The sequence below is a fragment of the Ptychodera flava genome, chromosome 16 (genome assembly GCF_041260155.1).
Source record: "Ptychodera flava strain L36383 chromosome 16, AS_Pfla_20210202, whole genome shotgun sequence".
NCBI lineage: Eukaryota > Metazoa > Hemichordata > Enteropneusta > Ptychoderidae > Ptychodera > Ptychodera flava.
The window spans coordinates 27,789,879-27,817,732 of NC_091943.1; the positions used below are offsets into that span (position 1 = coordinate 27,789,879).

The window sequence follows — 27,854 nt, forward strand, 5'->3', positions numbered from 1 at the left end:
TAAAGGCAACTTTCCTGAATACCAACTTTGATATATTCTGAACCACCATTATGTTATCTAAAAGAAATTGTTCATAATAGTTTGTCATGATAGGGTGGTCAAATAAATAGAGATAGAGAAATTTCTAATTTCCATTTATGGTTGACTTGGTAAGGATAAAATAAGGTTACTTTTTGAGGAAAAAAATAGAGTGGTCAATTAAAAGAGTGGTCAAAGTGATAGGGTTTTTATGGTAAAGCTGGGCTGTAAGATTCCTCATGTGCTATTTATAGCAATTATGCAATCTGTGTAAACAGTGCAATGAAAGTGTAACATGACTCCTTATAATGCTTTTGATGACCTTGAACTTCTTAAGTTACAAACATTTGTCACTTCAGTGTGCTTTCTCTGAGTACCTACAGTCTCAACTTATTCAACAGAACTTACTTACAATGTTAATTTGAAAGTTGAAATGTGCTTGGTTAATAGGATGAAAATACTGATATTAAAAGATATCAGCTCAAGATTCTTTATAACCTGACAGATATGCTGTTTTTTTATGACGTAAATCTTGATTGAAGCAAGTCTTGTTTACTTTAATTAGAATGTAATTAACTCTCATTTATTTGCTGTTATAGACTAATATAGTCTGATGAAATATGCAAATCTGTATTTTTACGGAATTTTTTTCCATTTTTGGTCAGGCCATCCTTATATGAGCTATCAAAGATATCCACCTTCTTCATCAATACATGTGTCACAAAAGGTTATTCTCTACATAACACAGCAGAGCTCTGTCAACTGTTGAGTCACTTGTTTTTTCAAAACCGCTGGTCAGACAGCTTTAATATTTGGTTTACATGTCCCTAGGATGACCTTAGTGAGATAATTTCATACAGTCAGGAAATACTTAATTTTGTATCCATGTCTATAGTAGCTTCAGGGACTTTGGCCCTATGTTTGATTTTACTTGTCAACAAACAAAAGACAAATAAGCAAACAAACACTTCTTTATTTATGAACATGAGCACAAATATAACTGTATTGGTAATTAATTGTAGATGGAAAATCTACCGTAAAAAGCAAACATGCATAAACAAACAAACAAACAAACATTTATGAACAAACATGATCAAAAACAATTGATTGGTTCTTTATTGGATATGGAAATCATACGTAACAAATAAAACATGCATAAACAAACGAACAAGGAGCCAGAGTTCTCTGTGGCGACTCTACAAAGTGAACATGGCTAGTGGTGCCTAACAATTATAAAGCATTGCAAGTCTATTATTTTTTATCCTCAAATATATGAGCTTAAGGTAATATGCGCCTCGAAAGTGAAAGACTTAAACTTTTGCTCAAACTTTCCTAAATGAAACTCTCAACCATTCTCTTACCAAATTAACCATAAAAATTAGGGGTCACTGTGCAAAGTTTGGAACTAGTGAAACTAATTACCAAACATTTTGCGATATTTAGAATTCAAAATGGCTGCCATCCCTGAGATCAGTAACTCTATGGGGGAAAATTAAATTTCGTATTTACGGAAACTAAAACGATAAAGTTTTTCTCTCTCCAAGAGCTTTAAAATGAGCTCCCACAAATGGTACATCAGAATAGAATTGTAGAAATTTGAGTCTGAATATCTGTCCCCAAGGTGTGTTCTACCTTAATCTGACTGTTCAAACACAGAATGCTATGTACACAATGGCTATATGCTTTGCATGTTGTACTTTGTCAGATCAAGTTTGTATTCAGTCATGACTCCATTGATAACACACACACAGACACACACACCAGCTAAGACACTTCTAAGGCAGTATAAGCTTCAATGAATGCATTTATTACCTACATAAGTGTACAATATTCCAGGAACATCCATATTGCTATTCACAAAATTCATTTCTAAATTGTTGAATCCATTGCTATTGGAAAGACAAAGAGGAAATTACCTTTTTTAATAGTCCTGATCACTTTTGAATCACAAAATGCAAGCTAAACTATGGCAACTTATTGTACTTGCCTATGAAAGATTAAATTAGCCAAAAGTTTCTTGAAGTATTTTTGGAGCATGTTTTTGCATGGCATATAGCAAACATTACACAACAATTGATTTGATAGCGAAAATTAAAGTCTCTGTGATTTCTTCATATTTTGCAACAGTCTAAATTTTGAATTTGAAATTTTTTTTAGAAATGTTAAGCCTTGGGTCAGGTTAACCTTTGACCCTAACTTTAAACGGTCAAGGACATCATAATGATGACACTCCTTGTGTAGCAACACTGAAGTTGTCATAAAAGCAACTGCAACAAACAAAGGTTGCTCAGTTTTTACTTTTGAAAGGCTAGCGATTCTGCAAAACATGGAAACACTCAAAAGAGTATCAAATTCTTGCCGTGCAGTGGTCTGCTCTTGACTATCTACCCTCAAGGTACGTATATCATCTTCAAATTGAAGAATAAAATTTAATTTGCAAAGTAGAAATTCAGGTGCAGAATGCAAGAGGTTAATTTCAATATTGTTAAATACTGAATATTGTTTGGACACTGTAGAAGTATGAGGTTAATGTTTTGTAAAAATCATGCTTTTCAGTAAAATATCTGATGAATTTTGTATCTTAAAATTTAAAATTCTTCAAGATCTATTTTCCATTTTCAAGACAGTCTTTTCATCCACCAAATGACAAATTTGAATATCCCCGAGAATTCTGCATCTGCACCTCTTTACTTTGCTGACTGCAAAGCTTACCCACCCTATCCATGTAAAATGGACTTGTCCAAAGGTCATTGGACAGCACGGTGATTCCATTGTACACAAAATGATAGGGAGGGTAACATCAGCACCAACAGCAAGGTAACATTGGAAATTACCGGTACACATATAGAATAATTATTAAGTTTCAACAGTGTATTCCACAAGACATTGTTACCCAGACAAAAGGAAAAAAAAAAAATTAAAAGCTGTAAATGAATTAAAAATAAGAAAAAAAAATCTCTTCTTCCTCAAATACAGTATTCTACATGCAATACATCCGCTTCAATCTGCCTTGAAGACAGTGAAAAAATAAATACATTTTCAAAATGTTCCATTGAAGAGCTGCTTTAATATTCCTTGGACTGCATTGGTTACAGAAAGATTGGGAACTTTTCCTTCCCGATGAAAAAATTGGGATTCAACAATTTTTCAGAAGTATGAGTGAGGGCAAGTCTAATAAATCTCAAAGTTTTTTTATGATGGTTACTTTTTTTATCATAAGCATAACTTTTCTTACGGTGATCAATTCCTTCTTTAGTAATTGAAGACCAAGACATATGCAGGATAGGAGCTGCATTGTACTCCCTAAAATATCACCGAAGTGTATAGTGAATACAAGTATTTGATTAAATTGCCAAAGAGAATGGGGAACAAGGTGACAAGGGCGTACTTATTGTTAAAATAAAAAGTGTGAATTTTTGGTCTTGAGGAGAGTGATGAAAATTTAATTAATTTATTTTCTGATTTCTGCGTGAAACAAACTCAAAATAAACTATGACTGCCAGTTTTTGCCCGTCATTTCTAATTCATGCTACGTAATGCAATAACTGAAAGTCAGACCTCTGACGTGATTGTACCACATCTAGTGGTGACGTTACTTAATTTGTCCAGAAATTTCACCAGCTTATTAAAATTTAATCACATGAAAAAACCTGGACAAATTTGATAAATAATTAATTCACTAGACCAAAAGTTTGCTATACCTGTCCAAAAGCTATATATGCAAAGCTAAAAATTGTTGCACTTGTGCAGTTTCATGCACTTTGAAGACAAAATACGAGTTAAAAATCACTTGAAAAAGTTGGTTATTCAATTAAGTTATTTGAAATCACATGGTGATACCATACTCTTGAATCAAAATGTTAGCTACAATCTTGTTTCTGAAAACTATCTTTAGGTGAGACTTGTATGGTGCTTTAGGGAGCCCTCTAAGGCAATTTAGGGAGAATCAACCAGGAGACAACAACAAATTGTCCATTTGCTCACAAAGATGGAAATCAAAACCATACATATCTACATACACTAGTTAAATAATTCTAGCATTTCATTTATTCTTCAAAAATTGTGAAAAATTTAGTTGAAGTGTCTGTATTCACTGAAACTACCAGAATACAGCCAATTTTTGTATTTTTTACGCTACAAAGTCACTGAATTGGTGCTGAAACTAGCAAACTACATATTTCTGCAATCATTCACTTTGAATTCTTAACTGCTTCTTCCAGTAGCATGATCATTATTACTCGACTTCAATTTCAAAATCTATTTTAACATACAAATTTTGCACTCGTCTGCCAATTTTTTTTATCTTTTCTTGGACCTATTTAGGAACGAACAGCATTGGTCTACCACTGAATTGGTCACAAATTTTTAGCAGAGAATAGACAAAGATGGCAGATATGCTTAAATAATCGAAAATGTGAAAAAAAAATGAAGAATTCTGGCTTGCAGTTTCTTAATTGATCACATGGGCCAAAAAATTTAAAAAATTCTTTTGAAGAATAGAAATATTGCAATTGATTAGATAATAAACATTGGAATGAATTTCCCACCCAAACCAAACCAATCGTCTTACTTATGAAACCCAGATCATCAATCACCTTTTTTTTTTATGATTATCATTTATATGCAAGGTCAACTTGGGTCAAAGGTCATTGACCACACACTGCAGAATAATTATTCCACCGACTAAGCATAAATCTGATTTGAATTAACTGATAAAAAGAGCATCTTTGAAACAGTAAATTCACCCTTGTTTGTGTTGATTGACACAGTGAAGTGTGAGTGGTACAGATTGAATAAAACACATTTTAAACTACTTGAAAGAGTTTAACACTTTTTATCAGCTTATGATAATTTTCTTTTTACAAAACTTACTGAAATTACGGTACTTGGTTATTTGTGACCGAAATGCCAAAGTTTTGCCCCGTGATGTTGGCACAAAAGCACCAACACCATTCTCCAACACTATTCAGAATTTTTTTTCTGATGTTGGTAGGGCGCTCTTTCGTGAAACTTTGCAGTTTGTTATAGTCTATATCTCCAAAGACAGTAGTGCCCTAAGCATTTAAGGCATTGTAAAACTTGCTAAAATGGTGAAAAGTATTTTACCAAATTGCCTGCACAGAAGGCACAGGACTCAAAACGACTTAAGTCATTCCAGCAGGTTTCCCACGCACTACATCGCTCCGAGTCAAATTCACATCTAGTGGCTGCCTGTCACTGAACTAGGTTATAAATTCAGAGAACTTCAGAGAAGTAAGAATACCATTTTCTACATGGAAGAGCCATGTTCACTTAATTGCAAACCGCACATAGAGGGCGCTGACCCAGAAATAAGGTGATTGACTTCCAAATTCAATTGACAGATCCCTATTCCAACACGCTGACCCATACACAGGTAGTGTATTCACTGTGGTCGGTGTGCCAGTTAAGCAAATCAAGGCTCCTTTCAACATTGTACAACCGTCTAAAGACAAAATCTATATGTTAATTTTGAACAAACTTTTAATGAATTTGGATTTCAGAAATAGGTACGGCATTACATATGTTCAGATTGGCACACTGTTGACCCTGTCTTGTGTTTTGTTTCAGTGAATTCCAGAGATAAGATAAATTCTGCTGGATGGATGCATGGATGAATCAAGAAAGGTTTTAACCCTTTCACCACCATGGTTTGTCCCAAATCCATTGTTTTCTATGGTAAAGTTGGACCTGTATACAGGGAACTGGGGGTGAAAGGGTTAAAGGTTAAGACGCACTGTTCTCTACATAACTAACTCTGCTTCAGTCATTGCAGTTGCCATTCATTTTTTGTGCGTGTATAAGTATTTTCTAAGAAATTTATCTTGCCGAAAGAGACAGCGGCACTCAAAGTTCAAATCAACAGAATTCTGAAATTCAAAAGACAAGGAAAAAACCCCCACATCCATAGCTCCATTGCATGATGCAAGCAATGGTTGCTCAAAAAACTTTCAACCGAATTTTTCTCAAAACAGGTCCACAGTCCTTTCTGTGGAGGGACTTAGACAGGTCCAACTTTGCTGATAGGGAACAACATTGATAAAGATTGTACCATGGCACCCTAAACTCATCATTTAGAGAGCACTACGAAATGTTTCAAAAGAGTCTGGCTTCAAAGCAACCATGCAAATCTTGAACAATGTTCAATTATTCACCTACTAGATGATGCAAGAAAAAACTGGAAGATATCATAAATTTACTAAAGATGGTGATTTTTGGAGATTTTATGAGTTTTGCGCAACCTATAAATTCTACTCAGGTTTTCTACTAAGCTCTGCTACACTTTGACCTTTTGCAGTGTCTTGTTTCTGGTACCTGGTTACAATTGTATGGATTCCGAAGCCTGTCTGTCTACAGGACTAGCTGGCATGTGCAATACCTCTTAAACATACAGTTACTCCCATCATCAGAATTGTCTGAAAATTCTGGACAAAGCTGAAGAGTACTGGGCCAACATTGAACCATTTTTCAATTCAGCATAATCCTAAGGGGTCAGGTCCATTCATAAAGCTGTAGGGGCCCTCCTAAGAAATGTATATTTTTTTCCTCAGCTGGGCCCAGTTCTGGATTGTGACTAACTGGATAATGTGTCAGTTAAGAACTTTCTAAACACACTGTGAACATTCTAAGTGACAATTTGATTATTCTCAGTGAATACTGTGCTGTTATAAAGTAGGAATCCTTGCTCAAGTCTATGGATGCCCCATGCTTTACTACAGGTCAGAGTAGGCGAGAACATCAGAATCAAAGCTTGCAGAAAAATCCACAAAATTTTATAGCAAAAGACTACAATACAAAACTATCAGTTGAAACCCTTTTCTGAGTTAAATATGACTGTTCTAATGCTACCGTGCCACACACGTAGGAAAATAAAATTAATTCATGAGTTTCCTAGAAATGACCCATTGCAAAACTGTGGATTATCTCCGGAGCTCCAGAATCAAATCCGGCGATGTCCAACATTCCCGCGTCGTTTGGTTCAGCTAGGGTGAATCCTGTGGAGGTCATTGCACAGACTATTAGTTTCGCCTGGATATCCATTGCTTTCCGGTACTGCTGGAGAGCTTGGGCCGGGTGAACTGGACCCGCCCATGTCTCACAGTCGGTGTAGACAATGAATACATCAACTGGTTTCTTGTTTTCCGTAGCCCACAGCATTGGCTGGGCACAGTCTGTTGGTCCCATGGTCACCTGAAAACAAGGAACAACAAGCGTAAAACCACTGTTATGCTTCACAGATAATATTCAGGGTGTCTTGGATAATACAACAATTTCAAGGGGCATCAAATAAATATGAGAGATTATTAATGTAGAACAAGCCTCAGGGACAGATATTCTGACTCTCAAACTTTTTCAATTCTTTTCTGATCTACCACTTGTGGGAGCTCATTTTAAAGCTCTAGGTGCAAGAAAAATTTTTTTTGTCTTAGTTTTTCGAAAATCACTAATGATATTTTTCTCCATAGAGTTAACAAAGGAATGGTGGCCATTTTGAATGTCAAGTGTTGGAAAATCTTGGGTTATTTGTTTCTCTAATGCCAAAATTTGCACGGTGACCCCTGATTTTTATTCTTTTTTTTGAAAGAGATGGTCGAAAGATTCCTTGAGGAAAATTTTAGCAAAAGTTTAAGTTTTTCACTTTTGAGGCGTATACCACCTTAAGTTAACTCAAAAGTTGACACAGGAAAGGGGAGTTCTGCGGTATTTGGCTTTAATTGTGATTTCTGAAGCTAGCCAACACAATTGTAGTTCCTGATTTGTCCAAAAGCTCGAGGCAGCAGTCATACATTTTTATTTTTGCTAGCCTCGTGGCAGCAGTCATACATTTTTATTTTTGCTAGCCATTTTTTAACATGTAAAGAATGTCCCTAAAAGTAAATGGTAGAGGGACACAGTGTCCCTTGGTTTAAAATTTCTGGCTGCAACACTGATCCTACAAGTAGTACCTTAGGATAGACATAGCGAGGGATGCAAGATATGAGTAGACAGGAATCACTCACTGGTCTATTGACAGGAGGATAAACATTTTACTGTTCACTACCTTTTATATCAGTGGTACAATTTCTGGTGTTCATCAGGGTTTGTTAACCCTTTGAGCACCAAAGTCAATTTTTGCCACCTTTGTAAAATATATCAAAGTCAATTTTTTTTTCAGATTTTTGACAAAATTTTGATAAAAAACTTCAGCCAAGGAAATTTGATATTATTTGGGTCCAAAATTATCAAAAAAATTATAGAAAACTTCATAAAAATTGGTAAAATGTTGTACTAAAATTTTGGTGGGAAAAAATTACAGCACTCAAAGGGTTAAAGCAAGCAGAATGAAACACAGATACATGTACCATTGAGTATTGCAAAATTATTACAAGAAGGTACCGGTATGTCTTAATTTACGAAATGCTTTTAAAAGCCCCTCTATCGATGCCCTAATATCAACACACAGCTTTTACAAAGCAGCCATACCAAGCAGAACAAGATGAGAAATCTGAAGTTGATTTGGTACAGTGTAAAAGAAGTCAAAGTTTGGCTATTTGTGTAGATGTTGCTCCAACTATGAATCTTTTTGTCTTCATAGACTTGTACATTTTGGTGACTGGGGACAGTGGTAGCTGGCAGTGTTATGGAGGCACTAACACACTCACATTAGAAAACAACACTTACATCAACTGCAGCCTTGCAGACGTCATCCAGCTTCATAGAAGCATTAATGGGCAGCGGGACCAACTTGTCTGAGAAGGCAAGGATGTCGTAATGTTCCTTGGGTTCGGTCCTGGCGGTGACCATCAACATGGCGGCTGCCGCTAGCGATGCAGTGATGCTCTTGGCTCCGTTGACACTGCCGTACGTCATTGAACCGCTGACATCCAGGGCCAGGAGGAACCGCTTGCCAGTCGGTTCAATATTCTGAAACAAGGTAATGAAAACATTTGTCACTATTAGACTAGAATTCTTCAAATAGTCATATATTGTTATTAAGAATCTAATTGGTACGCTCTTTAACTGTCAAAATTTCTGAACTCTTTGAGTCACTTTTGGAATTTCTTCAAATTTCATTGTATTGGTCCTATACTGAAACATGTGTAAAATTTTATTTGAGTCAAAGTTAAATACTCTTGAGTCAGTGGTGTGCACAGTTTAGTTTACAGGGCACACCAAGCCTAACAATCTACGGATTTTCCTAACAATTCTTTACAGTATATTCATAAAGTTGAGGCAAAGTTATAAAACTACTTCACACAAATAATGGCTAGTTATCAACAACATTAAAGATTTGTGTAAAGGTAAACGTGACAGTTCAGCTGCCAAACTTGGAAGGTATGCATACACTTGCTATTGTAATATCCACAAGCATTTACTGACTTGCATTTGGTTTGATATTGTAATATGAATGTATTTGTCATTAGCTTGTTGACAAGAATCAAGGGTACAAGCGCCCTTACATGACCATCTTCCAATCTAGTGTAAAGACTGCAATCAGAAAAAAATCACTGTTGACTCTGAAACATTTATGAAGTACAAACTACGAAGAGGAGAAATCCCTGGATTCCACTAATTCCATACATGGCAAAATCATTACCTTGAAAGATGCATAAAATGCATGTTCCAGGGCATCTAGGATACTCTGATTGGCCATCCACTTCATCTTTCCCTTGTCACCCTGCCCCGATTGGTACGTCCTCAGAGCCAACAGCACGTTAAACGGATGGATGCGTGCTTTCTGCAGTGCCATGTCATCGCGCAATTTCTCACAGATGTGCTTCACTTCATTGCTCTCCGGCATGAGCACGCCGGCCGAAGTCATCTTGCCAAGGTTTCTGATCATGGCTGTCATGGGCATTTCTTTCAGCAAAGCTTTCCATATCTGGTTATTTTGAGGGATAGAAAAGAACCACAAATTTATCACATTATGTTTTTGAAAATTTAATCAACAAAATTCTGAGGTAAATTTAATTCTGACTTCATTTTCATTTTCAATTTTGTAAAAATCAAAGCATCGTCATTTTTCATGCATTTACCCTATGGGAAACCTACAAAATATTTTTAGCCAATTTCTTAAAATAATCCTGAACATAGCATTGACACATTAAGTCATAATTGATAAACTCTTTCCTGTCACATTGTTCCTTTTAGGGCTTACTAATATTGACATTACTATACGGTATTTCTGAGCATCAGCGATGAGACATTATACTTTTAAGGGGATACCATCTTTGAGAAGCTTATCACTAATTCTCAAAGAATTCTGAATCTATTTGCAGTGGTATCAATAAGATTCAGATTCAGGTGCACTCATAGTGCACGTTTATTTGTATTTCAAGGCCACCGGCCCATATACAAAGGGGGTTAACATGGAAAATGGAAACACATATTTGCACAGCGGAGTGAAAGGCAAAGGCTAGCAACAACAGCACACGAAAAACAAAGAAACATATCTCTTGCATACATTACTTGCTGTCTCAAAATTGAGCGAATACACGTCACAGTAAAACCAGCATATGTCAGTCATTTCTTAAACTTTCTTCTCTTAGCTTAAATGCCTTATATACAAAGTTACAGAGACTGAGTATCTTTGTTGACCTTTTGTCTCTCATAAGTGTCAAAAACTTATGGAAGTGAGGATCTCTAACGACATCTTCTGGTAAATATTGTTTTCTCAAGTTGTCATACAAAGGGCATACTAGCAAAAAGTGGTATTCGTCCTCAACTTGACCTCCAGGACACAACTTACATATTCTTTCTGTGGGGTCAATGTTGTGATGTCTCCCTTCTTCTATCGCAAGTGGAAGAACACAACAACGAAAACAAGCAAATAATCTTAAAATTTCATGATTGTAGTTACTCAAAAGATACTTCTCAGGTTCTAGTAATGACTTAAATTGTACATAAGTACGCAACTTGGGTTTTGATGCACAATATCCTGACCACTGCTGTTTTAAAATATCGGAAACTCTGGTTTCAAATGAATGAAAGAACGCTGCTTTGTTGCCTATCTCTTGAGTTATCCAAACATTACCAAAACCATATGAGTAAAGAATGTGTTTAACAGAAGTAGCCCAAGTATGACGCCCAAGGTTGTCAAGGTTACATAACATTAAATATGATTGCCTTGGCAGTCTTTCCCTGGGCATTTCGGTCAGCTTGACCCAATAACGTATGAATCGCTTCATAGTGTGATAATATACAGGTAGGTGACCACATTCCCCTATTACGGCTTCATTTGTGGTATGGCTTGGGACTCCTAACAGTTTTCTGCACCAGGAACGTTGCACTTTTTCTAAAACATCATAAAACTGGAATCCCCAGATCTCAGAACCGTAACACAGGATTGGCAAAATCATGGCATCAAACAATTTGAAGTGAGAGTGATATGAGAAAAAATCAAGTTTCCATCTTGCAACAGATAACAAACTCATAGCTTTACTAGCTTGATTGGCTAAAGTATGCACTGCTTTAGACCAAGAATTTCGAAAAGAGAGAAGTAAACCTAAATATTTATAGTAAGTAACGACATCGATTTGTGTGTTCCCAAAATGCCACTTTTCCCAACGAGCATTGTGCCCTCCTTTTCGGAATATTACAATCTTTGTCTTGTCCAGATTCACTTTCATACGCCACTTATTACAAAACTTTGAAAGTATGTCTATGAGATATTGTAAATTTCTAACAGAGTCTGAAAATATAACAATATCGTCTGCATATAATAATGAAAAAAGGTTGTACATGTCTTGAGTTAATTGTATACCCATTTTTCCTGATGCTATGAACAAGGAGTTAAGTTCTTCTATGAAAATACTGAACAACAGAGGACTAAGGATGCAACCTTGTCTAACACCAGCTGGACAGTGAAAGTATTCTGTAGTTACATTACCAGCCCTGACACAAGATTTGATGTTACTGTACATTGAGTGAAGGATATTATACATATTGCCCTTGACACCAGAGAGTATTAATTTATACAGCAAAAGTGAATGGTTCACATGATCAAAAGCCTTGGAGAAATCTACAAATAAACAGTAAACTTTGCCACGTCTAATGCTCAGGTATTTTTGTATAATAGCGTGTAGAACAAAGATGTTATCTGTAGTACAATGGTTCTTTCTGAAGCCAGCCTGACAATCTGAAATGATATTTACGTTATCAGACCACTTAGTTAATCTGTCATTCAGGATCGCAGTAAATATTTTTCCTAATGCGTTGAGAAGAGAAATACCCCTATAATTGTTCACATCTTTTCTGTCACCCTTTTTAAAGAGCGGGATAACAATAGCGATAGTCCATTCTGACGGGAAAATTCCAGACTCAAAAATACAATTAAAAAGCTCAACAAGTAAAGGTAGAATAATGTCTGAGGCATACTTGTAGAACTCATTTGGAAGGCCATCTGGACCTGGGGCTTTACCTGATTTTAATTTTTTCAGACATTTTAACACCTCATTTTCACTGATAGGACTATTTAAAATATTATTCGAGTCATCATCATCATCACCACCCTCAGGCTGGTTGTTACCATTTGTAAAATGGTTAATAGCCTCTTCTACAGTTCTGAGAAAATCCAAATCTCCCGACTCAATATCATTACACTCTTCATACAGTGACTTAAAGTAATTGTACCATGCATCAATACTGATCTCATCGGAAGCGTTACCTTTACATTTCAATAAAGATTTTAAAATTGACCAAAACTCACCACAATTATTTTGAGAGGCTTCCTGAAACTGTTTACGTATCGACTCCTGGAATTTTTTCTTTGAGAGTTTACATGTTTGTTTGAAGTGTTTCTTTGCATTTTTGTAGTCATTTAAGGTTTCCATAGAACTATTTTTTCTAAACAACTTCAATTTGTCATGAGCAGCACGCTTTGCTCGCTGACAAGAAACACCAAACCAAGATGGCTGGTTAGATTTGCGATCATTCCGTCGACTGTACTGACAGTGACCATCCGCACCTGCTGTCTTTAGTGCCTCATTTAGAGTAAAAATAGCTTGGGAAATGTTTGAAATATTGTGGCGGGCATTCTCTAACATGCACAATACAGATGGGGAGGTAAGATTTTCCTTGAAAGTCTCTACATTTTTCCGACATGCGGAAACGAACACAGTCAGGGATAGCATTATCAGTACACACCTTGGACTGAGCGCTTACATCTTTTAAACAATGCAATTGACACAGTATCGGAAAATGATCCGAATCGATTCTCGACAAAACCTCGAAATCATTTAAATAAGAAAAACACTGAGCAGAGAGTATGATATAATCCACAACACTACAGCCGTTTGAAGTGACACAGGTAAAATTGCCTGGATTGTCATTGGCTGTTCTACCATTAATGATATGCATGTCAAAATTCTTACAGATGTCTAGTAAGTGCTTGCCAGGTTCGTTTACAACTTTGTCTTTGGAATGTCTATGGATGTGGAATTGAGACGGTGTGTACACAGAGTCATCAACTGGTAAATGGTCAATGGAGTCATCTGAGATAAAATCATTTTCTGAACCAGTTCTTGCATTAAAATCACCACCAATCATGAAATAACTATCTGGATACGAACTGAATAGTCTAATCAAATGATTTTCAAGAGCTGTGAAGTTCTCAGAAATACAATCTGGTCTTAGATAACAGCAACCAATAACCACTCCTTTATCAAACTGGAATAAACTCTGATCCAGATGAACAAAAACACAATTTTCTATTTCACTTTCGATTTTGTAGACCTTTTCTATAACGGTTTTCTTTATGTACAAAGCTGTACCGCCACTTGGTCGCCCTTTAATGTGACGCTTTGTAGCGGGAGAAGAAAAAACTCTGTAATTTTTCAAAAAATCAACTTTGTCACTACTTGTACAAAACGTTTCAACCATGCCTATAACATCATAATTTAAACAAAATGAGACAAAGTCTGCATTGCTAAGTTTTGGTTTTAAACCTCTAATGTTCCACATGATAGTTGACAAGTTCACGATTTTTGGGCCTTGACCACATCCCTATCTAACGGGATGGCTGACTGGGGAGATTTTTCCGGTACTTTCGTTGACCATATAGACAGTTTTCTTACCGTCAGTATCTGTGGCGGTTAGCTTGTCGTAGCGGACTTGAACTTTAAGCGAAGGACTCTCTTCAAGCAGTGATTTGCGCATCGCGAATAATCTTGAGCGAATGTTTCTAATACGTTTGGAAAAGTCTTCGCTTATGCTGACATTCGTACCTTTCAGGTTCTTCGCTTTCGACAGGACGCTGGACTTGTCCTTGTACTTGGCGAACATGGCGACGATAGGTTTTGCTCCCCGTATAAGTGGTGCGTTCACAATCCGATGTACTCGTTCGAATTCAACATCTTCGGTTATATTGAGGTTGTCTTTCAATATCGCCTTGACTTTCTCTTCTGAGTGTTCCAAACTCTCATGCATATTATCTTGTCGTACGCCATAGAATACGAGATTATTTCTTCTGCTGCGATTTTCTAGATCATCATTTAATCGCTTCAAGTCATCGTTTTCTCTTCGTAACTGTTCCATTGACGATTTAATTTCATTAAGAGTGGCATTACCTGATTCAAAGTCCGTTAGCTTTGTTGTAGTTTGTTGAAGCTGTTCCCTGAAGTCTGCCATGTCGTCTTCTATGTTGTCCATTCTGTTCTGAAGAAGTTCTAGCTTTTTATGTACGAATTCTGTTTCTGTGATAATTTTGTCCAGTTTCCCGCTTATGGCTGCAATATCACTTTTCGTAGCTGGTTCAGAACCTGCTTCTGTTGCTGTACTCGATGATCGTAGTAAAGGACCAGGATTTGCTTCTATGTTGCCGAACATAACTAAAAGTCCGACTAGGCAGAGTTTGATGGCCAATGACACCTGGCAGTTCAGCAGTGGTATGACAAGAGTGGCCATCTTGGGTAGCTTTTTCTGTCTATCTGGATCGCCACCGGCAAATCCTCCAATTTTGACCCTATATTGGTCCAAAGCAATTCCCATTTTGTGTCAGCTGGTTCAGCTCGACTCTTGTTACTTTGGCAGACAACAGCCAAACTTGAATGTAGGTCGAAAAGTGTGTTTTACGAGTAATTCTACGGAGCCGAGATTCAGACCTGCTGCATGTCCGAAGATTACGTAATGCCCCCCGGTATCAATAAGGCTGTTTGCAAATGATGTCATTGCTCTCTCATTAATATGCAAAAATAAAATATTTGTCTGCATTTTTAGATTACGCTTTTGAAAATATAGCTTAGAAGGCAACTACTGGTGTAACGGTGAATACTAAAAGACACATTAACAGCTCGGATTGCAAGCTGCAACAATAGCCATGCATGTAACACTGACAAAATTTATCCTCAATTCAAGCTGCAGAGTTTGATGTCATGCATGAGCAGCTATAATAACAAAGCTATTACCACGAACAAAGCGATTTAAGTGATATTTTGGCAATCATGTCAACAGGCATTGAATTAGGAACGTTTGATTTTGTATTAATATTGAGATTGATTGTTCACAGTTGAATTATTGAATATTGCTTCAAGTATCTACAATATAAGCCTCTCCTTTACCGTTACACTTAATGACTTACGTTTCTGGATTTCAGACGATTGGTTGGGATGTGTTCTCTTACTAGGCCATGCTCCTCAATCAGAGTAACAGCCCGGACCTCGTCCCCTGTGTTCTTCATGTCTTCCACCGCTTCAAGGAACGTCATGGCTACTTTGACATCATCTGGAGAATCTTCAATTTTGAATTCTTCCTTGACGGCATCTAATCCCTTGACAATGTACTTGAAGACCAGGGCAATACCTTTGGGAATAAATTTGTTTGCTAGTAAATTATACATTTATTGCTTCCCATGAAACATCCCCATTGCAAATATCATCTAAAACACAGAAGATTGTCGGTTCTCACAACTTTCTCACTGTAGTACACAAACAATGGTCATGAGTGGGAGTGTTAATTCCTTCCTCACTACTAGTTACATCCTGATCTGATACCGTCCAGTGTACAACAAATCTGTACATTGTAAATCAGTCAGTGTCCAAGGAGAAAGTCAGAGAGTACAGGTAAATTACTAGAATTCCAAAATCCAAGTACAGCATTTTGGTCACAGTGTCAGTCCATGATATGGCTATATTGAGCCAGAGTGAGCTACCTTGAGCCACACTCCTGTGTAACGTATGGGAGGAGATGCCCTTACATTTGTGTAATCATTTGCCATATCACGCCCAGGCACACTTTGTCCAAATACGGACAAGTGCGTGCATTTCAGAAACAGCTTCATTCTGGTTACTACGCGCATTGCTATCAGCAAATGTTCCATTCGTAAACAAAGCCAGCGCAAGATTCGAACGTCTCCTCTGTTCTGATCTTACGGGAGACGGTGAAGTTAGCTAAATCGGGTGATATTTCTCAGGGTTTCACATTAAAATCCAGTGTTGTCTAAGCACATTATTGACAATGTTTGCATTTTTGAAAGATTTTAAAGTGAACGGACTATAAATTAGATCAAGAATGATCATGCGACAGATAAGCTTAGCCAAGCCATCACCCATTGCTTAACTTCAAGTACACAATCATGTTATCGTGAAATCCTCATAAAATTAAAGGCACAAATTTCTTTCAATCAAGCTTTCAGCTGATAACATCTAAATGCCCGTGCAATGAAATTTACGATAAGTTACACCACGCAGTTCTTCTTTTACACCTTGATTTACATCTCATTCTTTGTTGGTATACGTACATTGCTCTACAAGTTCCACAGGTACATGTAAACAAATGACATCATTTATGATATCAATACGCGACGGGATATGGCCATTGCTCCCCGAAAAATGGCGATAAATGTTTGACAGTGCATTAATTTCTATTTCCAAATCTTTGTACAATATTTTTAACTTCATGTTTATCATTCTGTAAGGTATATGATAAAACCTTTACGGCCCTGATAAGTTTTTTGCAAACCTCAGTACAGGCCCTCGCACATCCGGGCCCTTCCGCCGTACAACCTCAGTCTGCAAAGACTGATTAATGTACCACAGTTACAGTCCATGATATGGCGGTATTGATCAACGTACCATCCTGGTGCAATAATTTAGTAAGACTTACTGGCTTTAATACGTCCCTGACAACTCTGATCAAGAACACAGCTATCAGTTCCATCATATACACATATGCCAACTGCAAAGACTTTGTTAATAAGTATCTATAGCTCGGTGCACAACTTTTGATATAAGTTAGTTCCAAAGTTAAATTATATGAGGAATTAATCACTAACACTGGCAAAATTCCCATTCCTGTCCTTGTGTTGATAAATATGCAATGGCCTCTTGTGCGATTTATTGCAATACTGGCCTTCTGATGGTGAGAGTAAAAATCTACCTATGCAATGAGTGTAAATCACATTTCTAATTTGCGGTTAAATCAATCAGTATTGGCAAGACTGGGGTTCAAGGCACATTAAGTTATTTTATTTCCAGTAACTAGAATAACTGGTTCCTCTAAGTTGATGATCAAGATATTAGGAGTAGCTACAACAACAAATAGTGGTACCCAGTATATGTAATTTTGACTTTAACCCTTTGAGCACTGTTTCCGGCCAAAATTTTACTACAACATTTTACCAATTTTTATGAATTTTTCTGTAATTTTTTGATAATTTTGGACATATTGGACATTTCATTTCATTTGCTACAGTTTTTTTCTCAAAATTTTGGCAAAAATTTAGGAAAATATTGGCTGTGGTTTATTTTATAAAGGGGACAAAAATAGACTTTTGGTGCTCAAAGGGTTAAGATAGAATGTAACGTAGGGACAGATATTCAGATTCTCAAACTTTTGCAAAGTATTTTTTGCTCTACCCTTTGAGGGGGCTCATTTTGAAGCTTATGAAATAACTGAAAATTTACTGGCTTATTTTTGTGAAAAACGAAACTTTCATTGTTCCCCATAGAGTTAATACAGGGATGGTGGCAATTTTGGAATTTCACTGTGTCGGTAAATATTGGGTAATTTGTTTCTCTAGTACCAAATTTTGCAAGGGGACCCTATCTTTCGAAAAGGAATGCTTTAAAGTTTCCTTGCGGAAAATTTCAGCAAAAGTTTAAGTCTTTCAATTTTGAGGTATGTGCTCGATGTACCAGTACCTTGAACATGTAAGCTGATAATTTCTAATATTACTGTACAATTCAGTAGATCTTTTGCTGGACTATTTCAATGGTACCGTCATCATGTAAGATAGTCTACTTTGCACATTAGGTCTTAAAAGAATAATTTATCACTTTTTAAACAGTAGAAATGTCCAGAATGCAGCTTGAAGATTACCGATGCTTTATGGATCAAGTTTGCCTTAATATTCTGTGAACACAAAAACATGCTAGCACAACACAAGTGGGATGGTGCCGACTGTTACAAAAGAACCGATGAACTTTGACCCAGCAGAGTCAAAGGTTAAAGAGATGCACAGGAAATCAATACATCAATCCAAGTGAAGCTGCATTCCTGGCAATGACAAATGCTGGGTAATAACATTTGATGTGGGCTGTGGAATCCTGGAGAGCCAAAGTCGGCCATCTTACATGTTACCGGGACATAGCTTACATACCACCATCACGCTAGAAATGCATAGACTAGAAAAATTATAAATGGAGCATACAGCTATGTCCGAAGAAGGTAGACCATTTTTGGAAGCAGCATGCACAGATCTCATTTACCTTCTTCTCCTTTTTTTACCCCTGAAAGTCCATTTAAAAATCATGCAGATGGTATTGTTGTTAATTTTCTTTGGATCAGGTGACACCTTGACCTTGAGGGGTCATTGCCACACACACATTACCATTCCAATGTGTACATGGGAATATCATTTCAGGTCCAATGATTTATATTTGTCATGAATTTGTGCCTTTTTTGAAATAGTTGCAAGATGTTTTTCAGGTATCTTGTCCACTGACTTTTCTTGCAGAGACACTGAAGTTACACATCTACATACTGGTCCACACGATATACAGGTATACCTTGCAAGACATCCCGAGTGTAGTTGTACTATTTTTACACAATTAACGGAGTAAAAGCTCATTCACATCCACTATATTATCTGGGAGTATCCAATTCTGATATATCATACTGAATTCATACACTCACATAGGGTGGAGAACATGTTTGCTCTATATACTGACCAAGATTTAGCCACAGACAGAGGACTGAACAGTTTCCCAGTCAAGCTTGATGACAAACTCAACATTCAAATTATGCGTGAGAAATGTTATTCACTTTCCCCCATGATATATTGTTCTTCCCAAGTGTTTCTGACAAGTACACTACCATTCCTTTCACTGTGAGTTCATCAATGGATCACTTCATAGAAAACTTCACTGGATTTTATGGCACTGTTCTGCAAGATTTCTACAATCAGCTGCTTTGTCCATTCATAGTACATGTACATAGAGTTTGTGAACCGTTGACAGGCAATACCCAATGATTCATTAAAAAGGGTCACATCCTTTTGATATTTCTATCAAAAGGTCATTTGCATATCTTGGTAGTAGAATTAAGTCTTTTCATTAGATACAAATATTGCTAACCCCCCCCCCCCCCCCCCCATTTTCCAGTGTGGAGGTCCAACTTTACCATAGAAGATAACATGACCAGGACCAAACCATGGTGGTGAAAAGGTTAAGACCATAAACTGGTGTGCTACAAACAAGCTCCGTATCAAGTAATATATTTACATGTATTTTCAAACAGAAGCGATTTTTTTCCCCTGTCAATGATCTAATGGTTTAGGAAGCTATTTGGAATGTGATACATATAGTAAGTCACAATTATGAAGTCATTGCCTTGAGAGGGTATCACAATTTCAAACCCCGTGGAGTTTCAATACCCTTCATTGAACATACGGCTACGATACAGCTGCTGGTAATATCAGTTTTATCAACTCATGCCCAAATTAGGCAGTAATTACTGACGCACATGCAAGATGCATATGAAAGGACTTTTGTGAAAAAAAAAAATTGTTAGCTGTGATTCAGGCAGTATCTCACACACAGACTTGTCCATGGAGGTAAAACTTGAATCACAGAACAGAACTGTGGCCGTTTATGCTGGAAACATCTGCAGAAGTATGGATGTTCAACATGTGCACATGTGAATACCATTTTACAAGGTCTTGGTGTCAGTTTGTGGAACAGAATATGTGAGATCGTCATTGACATGTAAACATACATGATTTCATAAACGTTTATATCCGTCAGTCGCATGGGTAAACTAAAATCTGCCACCAAATCAGAGAATATTGAACCTTGACAGGACATTTAATGGTTCTGATATTACATATTTTCCAAATTTAGGCATACAATGCTTGGACAGGCATATTCTGAATGTTCAGTGGTCAGGGCATTTTTAAAAATCTGCCTATCATTACCATTATGGTGCACGGAATTTCATGCCAGAAATATTCTCACAGCAAAACACCCTTTTGCCAATCTGTCCATGTACATGTCCTGCTGTAATATTCATTGCTAAATGTCATTATCATTTACTTCTGCCAAGAAAAAAGTATTTGCAAACCTTCAGACATTCCTGAAGCACTACTGAAGGGTCAAAGGTCAACTCACGACTACCAGCAATGCTGTATAAAAACAATCACCTGGTGCCCTGGTCTCTTTGAAATAATTTCCTTTACATCATGGGGGAGTAAGTTGTCAAAATATAAGCTGGTTTTAATCAAGTCTGTTCTTCACTGACTGGCAGACATACCAGGCGAATAAATATTGAATTGTAAAAACAGCATACAGTGATTGAAGTGTCCTACAGTCTTGTCTCACATGTGATGTATTTTTAGTATAGAGTGCTCTACATATACATGTACAATGTATATGTAGGTGTAAATATACATTGTATAGTTGCAGCTCTCACTTTGCTATGGGTGATGTGTACAAGTTTAATATCGGCTGGTCAGTGTCCATGAATACATCACTGAACAATACATGTAAAAGGATATACAGTTCAGTGTGGATGATACAGTACATGTTCCAATTCTACATTTTCACATTGGCACAGTCCCTCTACCACCAACGAACAGCAATACTGGTGATCATTGGGAAGACAGCCGGAAAATTTTACTGGAAAATTTACATTTCCGTCAACATTTCCTCTTGCTACAATGGGTTGAACTCAGAATGCGTATGGACCATTGAAGGTACAAACAAAACCATGTGCACAACTGCGCAGAGAAATATCTCTTATTTCCTTTTGTACACGTGGGTTTGTTTGTACCGCCATCACGTGATCTCTTAGGCGTACTGGGTCTGTCGAACACTGCAGGTTGTTCTATTCTGGACTAGAGCATTGAATTACATGCACAGCTGATAGCCACAACGAAAACCTGCATCTCCTGGGCTGAAACCTCGATCTTATTCACTTGCAAGTGCACAAATCCATCAGCGCCCGGATGAAAGCCATTTCCCAGACATCAATGTGCGCTATCAAAATGGTGTCTCGCCCAATAAAACTGCAAGTAGCAGGACAGTCACCAGTGATAACCCCAACTTTATGGTCAGCCTCAGTAAAGTTTATCCTGCAATTAGCATTTCAATTGGACATGAAATTGTTTTGGCCATCCATTACCTAGAAATACAACTTGTACCACAGAAGTAAGTGTAAACGATCATGCTTCCATGCTTGGTGTAGAGACCCTTATTACTATATTGATGCTGTTGACAGTTCACTGTGACCCTTTGGTCTTTGTTTTATCAATGAACCTGCAAAGATATCGATGCACCAAGTCAGGCCTTCAGAATGCAGCTATGAAGTATGTTGTACACGTTTTCTCCTGGGTGACTCTCTGACCTTTCGTAAGCTACATGGTATGACCCTCTCCTGTCCTGATATTTAGCTTAGGCCAAAAAAAATAATAGGTTTGATTCTCGTCATTGACATGTGGCAAAAATGATGCGGTGACACAATTTTTCTTTATCAGTTTTTTTTTTTATCTTTGGAGGAATTTGATACATTTTTCCCTATTTTTTCATAGTGGCAAATGAACAACAGGAAAAAAAAGAGTTGACGAGTACACTTTGAAGTGATGCTGGCGGTGACCAGAAACAAATCAATTCTTTTGGCCGTAGTGTAGCTAGGCTCTGCGAGTGGTGCAGTCTGCTTCTGCTATGCAGTGTCCTGGGGGCTGGCTTAGTTAGTTACATGTATATGGAGATCATTTAAGGCATATTAGTGTATGGTTTAGGTCAGAGATTGGAAGCTGCATAGCAAACCAGAAAGTGTGAGAGTCTACATGTAGCTCCTTTGGCACTGGTCTGTATGATGATACAGGAATGTATTATTAGGCAAAGACTGGTCATACCAGAATTGTCCTAAAGACATGGCTACCGTTACGACCACCAGACCAAACAAGCACAATGGACTACTGATGGCACATAAACCTTGTGTACACGTATATATGTCAGTTTATACTGCAGTTTTAGACACAGAATAATTTCAATTAGACTTCCAACATAATTTACATGGACAATTTTCTGACTATTAAATCTCAATGTCAATATCTATGTACTTTTAAGTTGTTTCAATATCAAATGCAATGTGGAAATTACACAGGGTAAAATACTTCATTGCAAATTCATAAAGCTGAGAAAGATCCACTGACAGCATTTCTTAAATATGCAACTTTTTCAAAGAACTTGACAACTGTGCACCCTCTTAGATATTGTTCATAGATATTACACTTAATTTTGGCTAAATATTTGCATACCCATTTTGAGGGATCACAATGCTATATGTAAGCATTCTGAAAATCATAATTGCTATGGTAACATTCTTTCCTTTGTTGTTGTAAAAGACACTGGCAATTTCCATGAAGATCTTGAACTTTTCCTTCGACAGACTTTGAACAAGGAGATGAATACCAAACAGTTGCAAATTTTCAACATTTAAATTTTGGATTGTCCACATGCATTCAACCTTCTCGTCAATAAATGAGGTCTTGATCAAATTACGATCAAACCCTGTATTATACAATGGATGGTCAATGACTGTACAAATGAGTCATTCACTTTGGGTGAGAAAGACACAAATAATGTACAGGGTCAATGACATGCATGTCTTTTGAAACAACAACACAAAGTTTGTTTCTGTATGATATTTGATATGAAGCATTGGTTTTGAGATTGTATTGAGCACACATTGCTGTCTGTTTATTAGTTTAAGTCCTTGATAACATCATCTCCTGAAAGCCCTGTACTTTCTGACAAACCATAGACCCTTGAGAAATGTCTATGGACAAACACACTGTAAGAGCCAGACTCAGGGCTGTTTCTGTATCCCATGGCAACAACATCTTGGGATTACAACGTCACCTTCTGTTTGGATTGTGTGAACATTATAGTTCACCTGCAAACACTTATTGTGATCATAAGATTGTTAGTACCTAAATATAGCCATTAATACTATTGGTATATGAAACTGGCTCCTGCAAATAGAAATCACGACAAATTTCTGTGGCTTCTTTCAACCCTGTCACCACCATGGTTTGGCCCAATCCCATTGTTTCCCATGACAAAGTTGGACCTCTACACAGGGACATAGAGGTAAAAGGGTGAACCCACTTCTTATCAAGACTGCTATGCTGTTACGGTTAATTTTGGTATCGAGTAAATAAATTTCTCTGCGATTTCTCTCCCAAAGGTCAACATTGTTTTTCCAATTTACGCAATTCTTATCAGATTCAGAAGCCTGTATGCATGGAAAATCTGTCAAGTACTCCAAATACTCATTATTTTCTATGCAAATTTTCTATTTGAGCATACATGTAGGTTTGTATACCTGGATGTGTCAGGGATTATCAGAATTTCCCCATCTAGACATAAACATCTTGCAAACTTTGTCATGTCTCATCAGCAAATTTTCTCCTACAGTACATAGATTCAACTTTTTATGTTAGAAGCAAAACTGTCTTTACCCTTTCACACAAATTTCACTTCACACTTTATTTCAACCACTATATCAAAATTACTGTGCTAAACCAGAGTCAAGGGTGGCAGGTTTCAATGTTAATAATGACATTAGTGTGCAGTCACAAGACGAGAATGAAGGTTTATTATGGTGATGCTGTTTTTAAAATGTTTCAGAGACCGTATTCTTTTTGACAATTTTATTCCCCAAGTACCAGTCTGCCCTCCTTGAATTCTTGTGACTGGCTATTCTAGGTATGCTGGAATCAAATTCCTTTATTTCATATTGTGGACTTGATACAGGCATTAGACGCTCACACCAACGGATAGTGTGACATCACCGTTATGCGCAGTCTGCGCACCAGCCCTGTAACTGATCAGTGGCAAAGAAATTAGGTCAGGAATACACACATGTATGAAATGAAATGCAAATATTTCAACAAGCTATCGCCTGTCTGGGACACAGATGACCTAGGATTCTTGTCGAGGTTTCCATGTGCCAAATTTGGTAATTTTGACTCTTGGTGTACCAGAATTTTTTTGTCATATCCATGGTGAACAATATGTTTTATTTCTTTACACACCATGTGTATTGTTTACATGCAAACATATGCATGCTCTATATACCATGTTTTGTTTTACTTTTGATATATCCACAAAGAGACCACTTTTGTTCACCTGTTTTCCATTTCATCTAGCTCACCCTGTTTTTTGACACGATGATCTAACACATTCTGATTGGATAAGAAATGGCCAGACAGACATATCTATACAAGGATTAGCACAGAAGGGATTAATTCCTTGTAAATTGAAACTGGATACATCATACAGTGTGTGGTCAGTTACAGAAAGGAATGTGATATTTCGTCAATAAAACACTGATTTGAAGTTTTGCCGGTGTGACTGATAAGTATCATCTAGACATCACGCGTATGTATGTACAACTAGTCCATTGAAACCAACTCCAGCTCACTGTCTGAACCAAGAGTACAATTCCCCCCGAAGGTTGATTATAAATAAACATTAACACTGGGGTTATAACCTAGTATGTCTAGTACAGTGCTTATGCTACTGCTGGAAGGATATCAGCACTTAAGGTAGAGCGCGCCTCAGGGACAGGTATTCGGATTCTCAAACTTCAATTCATTTCTGATCTTTTGCTTGTGGGGGGGTTCATTTTAAAGCTCTGGATGTAAGAAATCTTTTCACCATCTTATTTTTTCGAAATTCTAAATTTTTTTTTCTCCATACAGTTAACACAGGGATGGCGGCCATTTTGAATTTCAAATATCGGTAAATCTTGGGTTATTTGTTGCTCTTGTACAAAAATTTGCACAGTGACCCCCCGATTTTTATTCTTGATTTTGAAAGAGAATGGTTGAAAGATTCCTCAAGGAAATTTTGAGCAAAAGTTTAAGTCTTTCATTTTGAGGCACGAAGTGACTTAATGCAGAGTATATTGAGGGTTGTAGACTGCTGACTTGTTGGAAATACCCATGATGCAATACCTCTGTTTTTGGTATAGGATTTTATTTTCTGGTGATAACAGTTTTATTAAATGTTTTCCCCATTTCGCTTTTCACATTTTTTCGCGTAATAAATATCACCATGCTGTTTGGAGAAGAAACTGAGTAATATGTGTATATCTTCAGATAGACACGGCACCACTTACTGAGCATCTTTATCAAAGGTCACAACCCACAAAGGTAAATATGCTATTTCTAATGAGAATTTAAGTTGCAAATAACAGTCAAAATGCTGTTGCTCACAGATATTCATAGTAATTAAACCTGAGGCAAATAACAATTATGAATTCACTCCTGTGGGTTTATGGCAAATTCAGCCATGTTACAAGAGTAATGCCTAAATATGCACATGAGATTTGTTTTGGGATGGAATACTAAGATACACTTGATTCCATCGCAAATAAATATCAACATGCTGACATTTTGGCAGTACAGTTTTGCATCATATTCCACATGTGAACTGTTGGTTCATCGACTTTGATTAGAAATATGCATATATTGATTTAAATACTTGCAAGTGTACGTCATTGAACTCTGAGTCTCATCTCATTGATATTCATGTACGACTTGGGCAAGAGGGTGTCATGGTTGCCACTGACATTCACAGACAGCATAAATTGAGTGTGGTATCTTTACACTTGACCAAGCTCATCCGAGCAAATGTTGCACACTTACCATCATTGGCAGGCTTAATGTGAGCTAGCCTCAAGAGATCTTTATGCGACCATCCGTTCCGCTGTCTGTATTTTGTGACTGCCAGTGCCAGAGACTTAGCATTTTTGTCATTGTACCACTGCTGTATGGCTCGGCGCTGGGCCCTCCCCCAGCCGGTGCCTTTGCTCATCTTTGATATCCTTTCCACATTATCAACGAACATGAAGAGATGTGTCGGGATGCGGCACACTTCTGCAAGCACTTTGTAGGCTGCCTGCTTGGTTTGTAAATCTGAACTCCTGGCGCACATGGCCAAAGCTAGAATAAGGGGTTCCTGCTTCGCTGTTCTCCCCTCGACACTAAATTTTTTAAGTTCATCCACAACTTTCTCCCCATCACCATTCTCGATGAGACGTTCTATGCAAGTCACATTTTGCTTTCCAAGGTCAAGGTTGTCTCTCACATAATATGTTCCCGCCTCAGATCCAAGGCAGAGAAACCTGTGTAGCCGTTTCATGTCTGTCACTTCCCAGACGTACCCACCAGCTTCGTTTTGCACCTGGTCGTTCACAAGAGGTTGAGTTTGTGAGGTAGTGTTATTTTCCGCCATTCTGGTACAATTTCTTTGGCAATCGCCGTTCAACACGCGCGCGCACTAAAAATAAGTCCAGCGTCTGGACTACAACAAATCGCGTTGATACAAGTTAAAGATGCGTCTGATCTTGTGGCGTCGTTCTTGACTTTCAATCCTCACGCGTGACCCTACCTCCGTCTCAGTCTCAGCTGGAAAAGGACATCCGATACATTCAGTTAAATTCTTGGGCGTTGTGCTTTGGAGTGCCTTGATCTGTAACTATATTCTGATTTCAAGAAGATATCCACTCGCATAAAAGGTCTCTCCGGCCGAAATTGTTAGCATTCTGGAAAATATAACGCAAGAAAATACATCAAATTCTAGTCACGCTATTAAGAATTTCGTCACAAGTTGCATTTCGAAGTGTGCGGCTGTTACAAGAACGGAGCTGTGCTCGCTTTGCAACCTTTCGGAAAAGTGTGTCTCTACATGTACAGTAAAGTGCAAATTCACAGTAACACGGTCCTGTTCACAGGCTCTAGAGTCAATGCAGGCGAACCGCTAGCCGCCACTGTGCGGCTAGCGGTTCGCCTGCATTGACTGTACTGTAGAGCCTGTGGTCCTGTTGATAGAAAAACAACTTTCAAAATACTGTATTTTGTAAGCAAAACCTGTGAGACTCGGCGAGACTTAGCACTGAATCGCAATTAAATCATGCTGTCGGCAAGACAGATAACACTGAATACACTACACAGTTCACTTCAGATATAGCACCCAACCAGGTCGCATCGTTGCAGCTGCAAGGGGCACGGACGCGTCGCCACGAGTGTCAACTGCTGCACTGCCCACTCGACTCGGTCGGACGTGATACAGTGGAAAAGTATAACATACACAGTAGTGCAGTAGTGGGTGTAAATAATACTTACTGGGCACTCTGTTTCAAAAGATTCACCTTCTTTGCGATGATGTTTACATCGCAATTGAAAATTACCGGCGAAACAGCACCGTGGCAAGCTGAACTGACACGGTAGGACCGCAAGCCAAGCTGCCAAAATGTCTGAATACGGAAGTATGCATAAAATTATGGGACGGTGACGTCATTGGAATTGTCCTGCGCGATTCAGAGGGGACTTA

The 27,854-nt window shown here is 37.6% G+C and overlaps 1 protein-coding gene across 1 annotated transcript; it reads right to left on the reverse strand.

Moving 5' to 3' along the window:
• Positions 1-1,804: 1,804 nt before the first annotated feature.
• LOC139114462 (RNA-binding protein RO60-like) lies at positions 1,805-27,813 on the reverse strand. The gene is made up of 6 exons (XM_070676214.1): positions 27,647-27,813; positions 26,168-27,066; positions 15,593-15,813; positions 9,614-9,898; positions 8,698-8,940; positions 1,805-7,227 (listed from the first exon to the last, which is right to left on the reverse strand). The coding sequence occupies exons 2-6, from the start codon at positions 26,754-26,756 to the stop codon at positions 6,928-6,930; spliced, it is 1,638 nt and encodes a 545-aa protein (XP_070532315.1). The 5' UTR covers positions 26,757-27,066; positions 27,647-27,813; the 3' UTR covers positions 1,805-6,927.
• Positions 27,814-27,854: the final 41 nt, after the last annotated feature.

What these genes read in the sequence shown, in the direction of transcription:
- LOC139114462 (XM_070676214.1), bottom strand. Translation starts at nt 26,756, where the DNA reads ATGGCGGAAAATAACACTACCTCACAAACTCAACCTCTTGTGAACGAC. An exon ending in CATTTTATGCATCTTTCAAG is followed by an intron (nt 8,941 to 9,613) that starts GTAATGATTTTG and finishes ACCTTGTTTCAG; the next exon opens with AATATTGAACCGACTGGCAA. An exon ending in TCTGCAAGGCTGCAGTTGAT is followed by an intron (nt 7,228 to 8,697) that starts GTAAGTGTTGTT and finishes CCTTGTTTTCAG; the next exon opens with GTGACCATGGGACCAACAGA.